Raw genomic sequence first — 12741 nt, forward strand, 5'->3', positions numbered from 1 at the left:
CCGACTTCCGTTTCATGCATTGTTGGGAGATTCGTAAGTTCCATCCAAAGTGGGCGAATATCCCCATTGATAGCGAAACTAACTCATCTTCCAAAAGGTTAAGGGCCTCGTCCCAAGCCCAATCTGATGCACGAGATCAAGAGTTTGAGGACCTTTTGGATGATTCGCCAAGCCCAAACCTGCCTGAGTATGGAAGAAATGCCACAAGAAGGCGTGCTCAAAAATCAAGATCTGGTACGGCATCGCCTTCAGCTGGGAGTTCGGGCTCGCGTAGGGGAATATACAGCGAGCAGTTGGATGACATTTCATGCAAGTTGGAAACATTCAACGTATTCCAACAACAAAGGGCCGAAATACGAAATAGCAAAGAAGCTAGAGATGCCGCTAGAGATGCCCAGAAACAAAAACAGGATGATTTGAAATTTCTATCCCAACCCATTGATCACCTAAAGGGTGAAGAGTTACAACTAATCTTAGCGATGATAGAAGAGATAAAAAACAAATATAAAAGTTAGGCATTTTTTTGTAATTTTCTTTATTTAAAAATATTAAAAAAATTAAATTTGTTGTTTTAAATAATATTCAAATAGCCCAGCGGGTCAGCCCAGCGAAGCCCACCAAACCCACGCCCCAAACCCCCGCCCCACCATACCGTGTTGAATGTGGGTTAGCCCATGTCTGCCCCCAAGCCACGTGTCAACTAATGCCCCAACCCAAGCCCAACCCCCACCCCACCATACCCCACGGTCTTAAAAAAAAATATATTTATAAAAAAACATGTGACTCCATATTTTTATCAAAAGTTTTTTTTTTTTTTTTCATTTTCCCAAAATTTTCATTCCCCCTTGTGTATGTTTAAGCATCCATAACCTTTTTTCAACCAGATTCAAATTATTAGTCAACATATAATTCAAAAATTTTTATTAGATCCTAAAATTTTCATTCCCGCCCCCAAATCCCTCCATGAATTTCATCTTCTATATTTAGTTATACTTAATCTTATCCATATCCCCTCTACTTCAAGTTTCTCACACTTAGAGACAATGTCGCCATAAACTCATTTTAGCAAAAGAAACCTTCGATTTGAAAAACTCTAAGGTCTGGTGTCCAATTCACTTGTTGGGCGCAGGTTAGTATCCTCAATTTGGATATTTCTTACGTGTTTTTAAAAAATTTTGTTTAATGATTGATTAGATTATTTTCGGACTGTCCTTGAGTAGTATCATGGACATAATAGTTAGGATTCTTTAACAACTTGTTGTGTTTCTTATGCATTTTTCTATCAACTCGATTGGTAGTCATTCATTATTATGTTGTGATTTAGTATATGTTTATAACTTAACCATGAAGTATTGTATGGCTGGAAATTAAGGATGAGCAAATCGTTCCCGGTACCCGGTACCGAATTTACCGAACCGGGTACTTTTTCGGTACCGATTCGGTACTGACTTTTAGCATTTTCGGTACCGGTTTGGTACCGGTTTTTACTCTCAAATACCGGTACCGAACCGGTTATATTCGGTACCGGTACGGGTACCCACTTTTGGGGATTTTCGATACCGGTTCAGTACCGGACGGTACCGAGCTCATCCCTACATGTAGTGGAAATCGATGTGTTGATCTTAGATTGTTAACAAGCAATGAGCTACATGCCCACAAACTGTTCGATGAATTGCCTCCATTAAGGATGCACATACTTATTTTGTTTTACAGTTATTTACTTATGTACAAACTAGAAAGTTGTTTTTCATTAAGTTGATTTAACATGGCTTCTCAATATGAATAAACGGACACCAATGGGTTAACTGTGAAATTATTTTGTTTTGATAGATTTTAAATCTAATGTTGGCATCTAAAGGCCAAATATTGTTGATATTTTGTAGCAGCAACTTTGTCTACAGTTTGACATTTGTGCGTCCTCTTTATTTCCAAATGTTGTTGAACCTTACATTTGAAGTGGCGCAAATGGACATAGAACAAGAACAAAGGTAAATTTCGTGATCTTTCTATATTTCATACATCAATTACTTACAAGTTTTGGCTTATCTACCCGGCCTGACCCACCCATACAATCCCTCGTGATGCTAAATTATGTATAAAATAAGGAAAAAAACTTATCCAGATCTTATTTGCTATTACCAGTTTGTGACTTGCTTCCCACGACAATTGGTAGGGCTACGGCTTATACTTCACTGCGGTATTATATATGGGAGCGAGAACATTTTACTGCCTCACATTAGGGAGTCCAGATCCAAATTTCTCCCAACTAGAGATGGTAACTTCCTTGTGTAAATTTTTAGCATTACTGGTTATTTCCATTTATGCTGATTTTGATGCTTATACCAACATAAAACATTTTATTAAAATAGGAGATTCTTATAGTAGTGATGTATCATTTTTGTAATTCTATTTGAGACTACTCAAAGTTTTAGTGCATGCCCTGTATTGAAGAGTAACTCATTTTGACCCAACCCAACACATTTTGTAACTTTGGCAGAATAAGCTACTGCGAGCGCAAGGTCAGCATGAAATGGCAATTAATTTTGCAAAACATATATATGAAAGTTACAAGCTTAATGGGGAAGCAGCTGACGTATATTCTGTAGTTGTGAAGTGGCTTGCTGAAACACCTTCTAGCAAGTTAGTTATAGAGTATACTTCTCCTACTTTCTGTTTACTATTTTTTTAGATAACCAGTGAATCAACCTGTGATGGTGTTATATATACTTCTTTGATAAATAATTTAGTTCAGAAGTGGTGTTATATAGCTTCTGTTTTTTTGCAGATGGTGAAAGAAGAAACCTGGAATGGTTTTGTTGCAGATATGTTATTATTTGTTCATTATTACACAGGACCTGTGAAATTAGGGCATAGGAGAACAAAACCAAAGTAACTAGATGTTGGTACAAAGTTAAAGATTTATTTAGAACACAAAAGTGGCTTTTTATAGTTTTTTCGTTATTTGTCACTATCTTTCTTGGTTACAGTATTGGGTCGTCGTGTGTTGTATTTACCTTGAAGTTATTATAGAATATAGAAACGGCTTCTTTACAGGCTTTTCTTTGTTTGTCATTAGACCGCAGGGAGTGGTGGCGTTGTTTGGGCGGGGGAACCCAGCCAACGCTGGCTAAGCCACTCCGGGCCAGCGTTGGTGTCGGCGTTGCCCTTTTGGCGTCGCTGTGGAGCCTGGTGCGGGGCGGGTGGTGGGGTGATGTGGCTAGCCATGATTGGACCTTCATTTTTCTGTGGTTCATATGCATGTAGGTATCTCATAGACCATGACAAAAATAAGGCACAAGAATTGAGACAGGTTAAATTCAGTCTTTATTTTCATTTGTCTTGTGTTTTAATTATCGGTCATTTTTCAACTTCTGCTTCAATAAGTGGTGTTATCTGCAATAATGTTCCTCAGAATTGTGAAAGCTTAGGCACATTGGCATTTAAGATTAGACTTGAAACATTTATTAATACATTGATGCTTTTTATTAAAAATAGGTTGTTAACTAATTTTGTGTTATGTTTTTATAGGTTATAGCTGCTATAGTAGCCAGTGGCTGAGAATGCTCTTTTGATGGTGTAAATTTCTGTTCTTTTGTTATAATATTAAGTTTTGTTAACTTTTCTATTATTATTTCTTATGATTAATTAGTGTCAAATATGACGCAAAAAGTAATGTATTTTAGCAATAATCTAATGTTTTGAGTGAAATGATTTAAGAGGCTTTATGCACCTTGTTCATAGCGTTGGGCGTGGTAACCAGGTCGTAGGAGGTTCGGGTCTTAATGAGTTCCAACCAGAGGTCAAAACGGGTTGGTTTAAAAAAGGGGTCGTTTGGTTTGGGTCGTACGAGGTTATGGTCTCAGTTTGTTGTTATTCTTGATAACAGGTACGAAATTGAGCAACACATCGAGGATGCACGTAGAGCGGTTGCAGATCGATTGTATGAAAGAACGGGCAATGATATCATCCTATTGCCCTACAATCCCGGGTTTGATTTTACTTTTAAATAAGTATCTGTTAAGACCTATTATCTTAATTAATTTATTTTGATTGAATTTTGGATTTTGAAGAAACCATTGGGTGTTGGCAGTACTAAATCTGAAAACAACTACTTGCTATTATCTTGATTCCTTACGGCCTAGAAGTGTTGATGAGCAGTTGAGGCAAATTATTGATATGTAAGTAATACAAATTATCATAATGGATGATAAAAGAGTTGGAATATACTTTGATATAATTTTGATTTTTTACAGGGCAATGGCCGTGTATGCTTCAGAAAGTGGTGCCAACATAAGGGTTAAACTCATATGGATTAACGCTAGGGTAAGCACTTAATCCCTTATGTAAATTGTGGTTGTAATGATATTGTAAATATTGACACCCTTTAGTTTAAACTTAAATCGCAATGGTTTCACATTTCTTGATATTTTTAATTGTGGTAGTGTCCACGTCAGCCAGGAGGTACTGAATGCGGCTACTATGTGATGAAGTTCATGAAGGAGATAGCTTACGAAGGGGTTGAAATACTTGACAATGATAATGTAAGTTTAGGCATATTTAAGTCTGTATATTAGAGAAATATGTACTTATATATCCAAACAAATGCTTAAATTCATATATTAGGATTAAATTCTGATTTTTAAGATTTATTTTATTTAATTGTTATCTCACGCTGGGAAAGGAGTAGAAGAATACTCGGCTGCGGATATGGATGGCAATCGTGAAGATTGGTCGACTTATGCGGTTAACTCTATTTTTAAGTTATAAATCGTATTTTAGGTGTTGATAATGTAATGACAAACAATTCTTTTTTTGTTAACGTTAAAATATTTGTAGTATACTTGACAAATGATTATGTAATGGATTGTTTTGGTATATATATATATATGTGTGTGTATTTGTTTTATGAAAAAGATTTATTGTTTTTGTTATTATACATGTATCCGGGGCAAATTAGTAATTTTATAAAAAAATTTATACAATTAAAAACATGACACGCGTAAATGAATGTCATACGTATGTGTCATAAATGCTTGTCATGAACGTGTGTCATTAAAAAGTGTCATAAAATGAGTGTCATGAATGTGTGTCATGAATGCGTGTCATTAAATGTGTCATTAAATGTGTGTCATAAAAACATGACACACAAATGCATGTCATGTTAATTTTATGACTCCTCAATCAACGACTCGCATTTGCGTGTCATAAAGACCCTTTTATGACACGCAATGCATGTCAAGAAAGGTGTTTTTTCTAGTAGTGGCCCACTCGATCGAACTGCTGTCCGATCGAATGGCCTACTTGATCCAAGTACATTGTTTACTTTTTTCCGCGTTACTCATCGTTGTGTTATCGAACTATTCAGGCTAACCTATTCTCAGTGCTCCCTTCAATCCACAATCAACCACTGTGAGTATACTCGATCCCTTTTTGCTTTCAGCACTTTTGGGTGTTACATACGTAATCTATCAAATTCACAAACAACACAAACTATTTGAACGCTAACCTACTTGCATGTATTACTTGTCTAAATGAATGCTGTTTATTATGTTTACACGTGGAGTGCTATCTGCCTGCTTTAGCAACGTAGTACTATAGTTTGGACTCAGCACCCGTTCACACGGGGGTTGCTAAGGACAATTACTTGCATGGATTACGGTGGTAATCATGTATTGCGAACTGTCTCGGACAGTCAACTTGAAGTCATTGGTATCGATGGTCCCATGTTGATAATTTACATGCATCGTTTGCCCTTGTGTACGTGTTTGGTTATGCGTAAACTTTTCGAACTCTATATGCTATATCAAACTTGTGTACTCACCTTTACATTATATGTATTGACTTTTATTTTAACGTATGTGACAGGTGTTTAAGCTACTAGCGTGCTAGGGAAGCGAGGCAATAATAAGCTTCTAGGAGCCAGTGACCTTAGGACAGTGTCCATATACCTGCTCCAGGGTCATAATTATCTGTAGATCTTGTACTGGCACCTGTAGTCAGTAAGATCTATAGTTAGCCGTCTAGAAGTCTTAAAACAATATTTACTTTCGGTCTGTAATAATTAAGAATTTGAGTTGTCGGAACAGTTCCCATATTGTTTAGTTGATTTCTATGATAACTTGTTATTATTTGGGACACGGTATGGGACGTGTTATATAACTGAATTGTATGATAGTTGTTGTGGAAACTTCTGAACAATCTGTTTCGCTCAGTGCCGCGCCCCGATGATTCCGCCATCGGTTGGGGTGTGACAGATTGGTATCAGAGCCATAACTATAGGGAATTAGGTTAGACACGATCTAGTCCGGATCGCTGTCTTAGAGACCTAGACTATAGTTAGGAACCAAGAGACCAAGTTTATGTGCTTATTTTATGTTGTTTCCTTCTATTCTATCATTACATCCGAACTCCGAGCCAAATTTTGTAATTTGGACGGGATTAGGAGTGAAACCCACGAATTCCTGCCTAAATTACAAATTTTTGCCAATTATTTTGTGCAATTTTCTATCAACAAACGGGGGAGAATTATACCAAATTAGGGCTGAAACCCGTAATTTGATGAAAATTTTCCTCTAGATTTTCTTAAAACAAGGAAGAAATTGCCGAGCTAGGGGTGAAACCCTAACCTTGGCAGTTATTCCGACTTTATTTTATCTCGCCAAGGCAATTGACGGACTCCAACGACCTGAACTCACAAGTATGGCCTAGAATGCGCATGCATAATGCCCAAGAATCGAGGCAGAAACATGTCCCCTAGAGTCGAAAGTGACGACAAGTCAACTGTGAATAGTTAAATTGCCATGGTTAGTCAAAGTCTAGTAGCCGCAGACAATCCATTTTCCGATCTTGAGTATTGCTTCGTTGATTTTATATGATTTACCTGTTTACGTATTTTAAGATTTGTTGGTTACTCCATTTGTTGTCGATCTGCGTGACTTTTGTTGCTATCCTATCTCGATTCAAATCCCTGTTGATGTGATCTAAGCGAAACCAGTGTGCCATGCTACGCTATACGACTAAGTTAGACGATACAATGTGATGCTTTCCGATACGCAAAACGAACGACACTCGACTTGTGGTTATAGGTTTCTGTTTTCTGACTACCTCTGTGATAAAATTTCGTACGTGTTTAGGAAATTAAGTGCTCTATTTGCTTAATTGCTTATGTGCTCTAATTGCTTCTGTGCTTATGTGCCTCTATGATTATGTGCTTATGTGTTTATATGTGTTACGTGACGTGAGATGCGACGTGATTCTAAGCTTTAGTAAACTAAGACGTGCGAGATTCGAATTCGTTGTGTTGAGCCCTATGGCGATGTCTATTGCAGACCATGTCGTCATCATCAAGGCCTCGCCAACCTCTTACCCGTCAGGAAAAGAGAGATCGACGTCTCGCCGCGATCATCTCAAGGTCTGTGGCAAAAGCCGTCAGTGATGTGTTCGAGAACGCAAGCAAGTCATCTGAGGAATCCCGAACCCTCACGCCCAAAGACTCCAACAAAGCTACTTTTAGCTTCAAACAATTCAAGGCATGTGGGCCAAAAGAGTTTACCGGTGAAGATGGCCCTACGGCTCTGTTTCATTGGTTTGACTCGGTAGAAGTCACCCTTCGTCAAAGCGGATGCCCAGATCACCTCCGTACTCTCAATGCTACCGGTGTCTTCCAGTCGCGAGCCTTGGACTGGTGGACCGCAGAAAGGAACAAGCGCGGGAACGACGCTGCATACGAGCTGACGTGGAAAGAATTGAAAGCGATCATGATGGACGAGTTCTGTCCTCCCCACGAACGCCAAAAGTTGGAGGATGAGTTCTGGAGTATCAAGCAAAAGGAGGGAGACAATGCTGGTCTCACCGCCCGTTTCAAACAACTGAGCATTATCTGTCCAGACCAGGTCAAGACTCCCGAGATGACCATCAAGAAATACATCCGTGCTCTTCCGGATTGTGTTGCAGATTATGTGTTCGCCGCCAAACCCGCATCAATCGAGAAACCTACCTACTCGCTGCTGAGATTAACGACAAGCGAGTTAAGGCTGGTGTCTGGGATAAGCCATCCAAGTCGTTGCATCAAGTTACTGCCGCATCAACCGACAACCCTACTGCTCAAGCTTCCAAGTCCTCAAGAAGAAGAAAGAAGAACAAGGGTTGTGCTGCCGCAACCAATGCTGCTCCTCTTCAGTCAGTACCGCCACAACAGCAGCAACCACAGCGCACTGCGCCAGTGATCAATGCGCCGCCGGCTAAGCGTGCGTACACCGGCCCCCACCCACTCTGTGCTACATGTTCTTATCATCACCCGGTGGGTGTGGCCTGCCGTTACTGTGCCCACTGCAACGTTTACGGGCATTTCACTGCAAACTGCCGCTATGGTCCTCGTCAAACGCAAGCTCAAGCCGCTGTTAACCAAGCCCTGCTACCTGCTCCTCAAGCTCCTCAAGCTGCACAGGCCCCGGCAAACAATGTTCGGACCTGCTTTGCATGTGGTGACCCTAACCACTTCGCAAACCGGTGCCCGAACAGGGTGGTGAAACAAGAAGCTCAACAACCCCAGCAACAACAACAGCAGCCTCAACAACAAGCCGCTCACGCCAGAACTTTCAACATCAACGCACGCCAGGCTCAAGCTGATAACAACGTGGTCAATGGTACGTTCCTTGTGAATGGTATATATGCATCATGTTTGTTTGATACTGGAGCCGATAACTGCTTTGTGTCATTTGAGTTTGAGAAACTTCTTAGACGTAAGCGCTCTTATCTTTCGACACCCTTCGAAGTAGAAGTCGCTACCGGAAGAACCATTGCTGTCAATTCTGTGCTCCGTGATTGTACTCTCGAGCTCAACAATCATATATTCCCGATTAATCTCATTCCAATGCAGCTCGGAAGTTTCGATGTCATAGTAGGCATGGACTTTCTTCGTGAAAACCATGCTGAAGTTGTGTGTGCCGATAAGATGATTCGTTTTGTGCTAGCTAGTGGTGATATTCTATGTGTTTATGGTGAAACTACTGCGAAAGATCTCAAGCTCATGTCCTGTCTTCAAGCTCGCAAATATCTCCGCAAGGAATATCGAGCCTTCTTGGCCAACATTGTTGTAGCAGAGACGGACAAGAAAAAGAAAGTTGAAGTCAAGGATGTTCCCGTTGTCCGAGAATTTCCTCAGGTGTTCCCTGATGATCTTCCTGGATTACCTCCAAGCCGTGATATCGACTTTCGAATCGACCTTATTCCAGGAGCCAACCCAGTGGCCAAAGCCCCGTATCGACTCGCTCCATCTGAGATGCGAGAACTCTCAAACCAACTCCAAGAGTTACTTGAAAAAGGCTTCATTCGCCCGAGCACTTCTCCATGGGGCGCGCCAGTCCTTTTCGTCAAAAAGAAGGACGGGTCGTTCCGAATGTGCATCGACTACCGGGAATTGAACAAGCTGACCATCAAGAACCGATACCCCTTACCAAGAATCGATGATCTGTTTGACCAACTACAAGGTGCTCAGTGTTTCTCCAAGATTGATCTACGTTCAGGCTACCATCAGTTGCGGATTCAAGAGGAAGACATACCCAAAACCGCTTTTCGAACCCGATACGGCCACTACGAATTTGTTGTCATGCCTTTTGGTTTGACCAACGCACCCGCGGTCTTTATGGATCTGATGAATCGCGTGTGTAAACCGTTCTTAGATCGTTTCGTCATTGTATTTATCGACGATGTCCTGATCTATTCCAGATCGAGGGCCGAACACGCGCAGCATTTGCGATTGGTTCTCGAGTTGCTTCAGGGAAACCAGCTCTACGCCAAATCCTCCAAGTGTGAATTCTGGTTGGAGGAGGTTCAATTTCTGGGTCATATTGTGAATAGTCGGGGTATACACGTTGATCCTGCAAAGATTGAGGCAGTCAAGGGATGGGTTACGCCAAAGAATCCGTCAGAAGTTCGCTCTTTTCTCGGATTAGCCGGTTACTACCGGCGATTCATCGAAGGATTCTCAAAGATTGCTGTACCACTTACCTCCCTTACTCATAAAGACAAGCCTTTTGTGTGGGGAACCGCGCAGGAGACTGCTTTCCAAACCCTCAAACACATGCTGTGCCATGCACCAGTTCTTACACTGCCGGACGGAAGCGATGACTTCGTTGTCTATTGTGATGCTTCAAACCTTGGACTTGGCTGTGTTCTCATGCAACGAGACAAGGTTATAGCTTACGCATCTCGACAGCTCAAAACCCACGAGAAGAACTATACAACCCATGACCTCGAGCTAGGCGCAGTTGTCTTTGCCTTGAAGATTTGGCGACACTACCTGTATGGTACAAAGTGTACGATCTTCACCGATCACAAGAGCCTACAACATATCTTTAACCAGAGAGAACTCAATATGCGTCAACGCCGATGGGTAGAACTTCTCAACGATTACGACTGTGAGATCCGTTATCACCCAGGCAAGGCGAATGTAGTTGCAGACGCCCTCAGCAGAAGGAATTACGTGATAGGTGTTCGAAACATCCAGGCTCAGTATAACCTCGAAGCTCTCATCCGCGAAGCACAACACGCTTGCTTTAACGAGCGTACGTTGAAGAAAGAACGAATCTATCACGATGGAACTCAGCTCGTGAGCAAAGCCAACGGGATATTCTATTATCTGGACCGAATCTGGGTTCCGAGGAGGACAGATTTGCGAAAGATCATCATGAACGAAGCCCACAAATCCCGATATTCCATTCATCCCGGTGCGGACAAAATGTACCAGGACCTTCGCTACAAGTACTGGTGGCCTGGGATGAAAAGGGATATTGCTCTTTATGTTGGTAGCTGTTTAACTTGTGCAAGAGTCAAGGCTGAACACCAAAGACCGTCAGGCTTACTCGAACAACCGCCGATACCCGTATGGAAGTGGGAAAGCATAGCTATGGATTTCATAACTAAGCTTCCGACCACGCCATCAGGTCATGACAGTATTTGGGTTGTAGTCGACCGTCTAACCAAATCAGCCCACTTTTTGCCAATACGAGAAGACTACAAGGTGGCCAAGCTAGCCCAAATCTACACCGACGAGATCATTAAGAATCATGGTACGCCTCGAGACATCATTTCTGATCGCGATGCTCGGTTTACATCGAGATTGTGGGAAACTTTTCAAGCAGCTCTTGGTACGACGCTGAATTTGAGTACCGCATTCCACCCGCAAACCGACGGGCAGACTGAAAGAACGATTCGTACTATTGAAGACATGCTCCGTGCGTGTGTTATCGATTTTGGTGGTAGTTGGAGCAAACACCTACCGTTGGTCGAATTTTCGTACAATAATAGCTATCACTCCAGCATCGAAATGGCACCTTTCGAAGCCTTGTATGGTAGGAGATGTCGCTCGCCTATTGTATGGCACGAGGTCGGTCATTCACAATTGACTGGGCCCGAGATTCTGCAAGAAACGACTGACAAGATCCACCAGATAAGGGAAAATTTGGTAAAGGCCCGGGACAGACAAAAGATGTACGCCGATAAACGACGCAGGCCCCGCGAATTTGCAGTTGGCGACTACGTGCTCCTAAAGGTATCCCCTTGGAAGGGAGTAGTCCGATTCGGCAAAAGAGGGAAACTTGCGCCTCGATTTGTTGGACCTTTTAAGATTCTGGAAAGGATCGGTAAAGTTGCCTACAAACTCGAATTACCGGAGGAACTCAGCAATGTCCACCCGACTTTCCATATTTCAAACCTTCGAAAATGCGTAGCCGACCACGACGCAATAATACCACTCGACGATCTTCAGGTCAATGAGACGCTACACTTCGTGGAAAAGCCTGTCGAAATCATGGACCGACAGACCAAGCAACTCAGACGCTCTCGCATTCCTATTGTAAAAGTACGATGGGAAGGCAAACGAGGCGCGGAGTTCACTTGGGAACTCGAAAGTGACATGAAGGCCAAGTACCTGCAGTTGTTCAGATAGATCTGAAGCGTCAAATTGGTAAAATCACACGGCGATGTACGGTTCTCGGCCTAATTTCGGGACGAAATTCCCTAAAGGAGGGGAGACTGTAACACCCCGTGTTTTCCAAAAGTCAAAGTCAAAGTCAAGAGTTGACTGTTATTGGAATTAAAGATTAATAAAGATTAATTTCATTTTAGTTTCATTTTGATTTTCATATTATTTGGAGTAAGTGTTGTATAATCAAACTAATCGACCGATAATCGAACTGTGAATCAACGACCGACTGTGAATGATAGGAAGTAACAATGCAATAAAGCTAGTCAATCAATAACCAAGGTGAATCGAATCAATCATCAAGCTCAAGTGTGGGGATTTTAGTACTTTTATACGTGTGTGTGTGTGCCTTATGTGTTACTTGTGCATGTTTACTTTTATGTTAAAGTGTGTGGTGAATCAATCAAAATCAATCAAGACTCAAAGGTGAATCAAACTCAATGGAAATCGAACCCGAAATGGTTGTAAGGATGCTTGTATGTTAGATATAGTAGTTGAGACTAAAAGTAATTTGATTAGGAATTCTATCATCCTCAAATCATCGTTCATCGAAGTCGAAATATCAAAAATCGTCGCGAAACACTCAAAACCAGGCAAGCCGATCGAACAGGGCAACCTGATCGAACAGGCTAGCCGATCGAACAGGGCAACCTGATCGAACAGGCTAGCCAATCGAACAGGGCAACCTGATCGAACAGGCTAGCCGATCGAACAGGCTGTTCGATCGGACAGCTGCTCGATTAGGGATGCTGTTCGAT

The 12741-nt window shown here is 41.6% G+C and overlaps 1 protein-coding gene across 19 annotated transcripts; it reads left to right on the forward strand.

The window, feature by feature from the left end:
- The first annotated feature begins 892 nt into the window (after positions 1 to 892).
- LOC110879047 (ubiquitin-like-specific protease ESD4) lies at positions 893 to 4879 on the forward strand. Of its 19 annotated transcripts, XM_022127451.2 has the most exons (11): positions 897 to 1129; positions 1884 to 1988; positions 2143 to 2275; positions 2498 to 2652; positions 2786 to 3310; positions 3529 to 3576; positions 3887 to 3988; positions 4071 to 4178; positions 4254 to 4323; positions 4443 to 4541; positions 4688 to 4879. In XM_022127451.2, the coding sequence occupies exons 6-11, from the start codon at positions 3572 to 3574 to the stop codon at positions 4784 to 4786; spliced, it is 483 nt and encodes a 160-aa protein (XP_021983143.1). In that variant the 5' UTR covers positions 897 to 1129; positions 1884 to 1988; positions 2143 to 2275; positions 2498 to 2652; positions 2786 to 3310; positions 3529 to 3571; the 3' UTR covers positions 4787 to 4879. The 19 variants fall into 19 exon arrangements, 14 of the variants coding, with proteins under 14 accessions (XP_021983141.1, XP_035833630.1, XP_035833631.1 ...); XM_035977731.1 differs by having other exon boundaries at positions 895 to 1129; positions 3529 to 3988; XR_004867589.1 differs by having other exon boundaries at positions 898 to 1129; positions 4091 to 4178; positions 4443 to 4879.
- Positions 4880 to 12741: the final 7862 nt, after the last annotated feature.

This window comes from Helianthus annuus, chromosome 9 (genome assembly GCF_002127325.2).
Source record: "Helianthus annuus cultivar XRQ/B chromosome 9, HanXRQr2.0-SUNRISE, whole genome shotgun sequence".
Taxonomy (NCBI): Eukaryota; Viridiplantae; Streptophyta; class Magnoliopsida; order Asterales; family Asteraceae; genus Helianthus; species Helianthus annuus.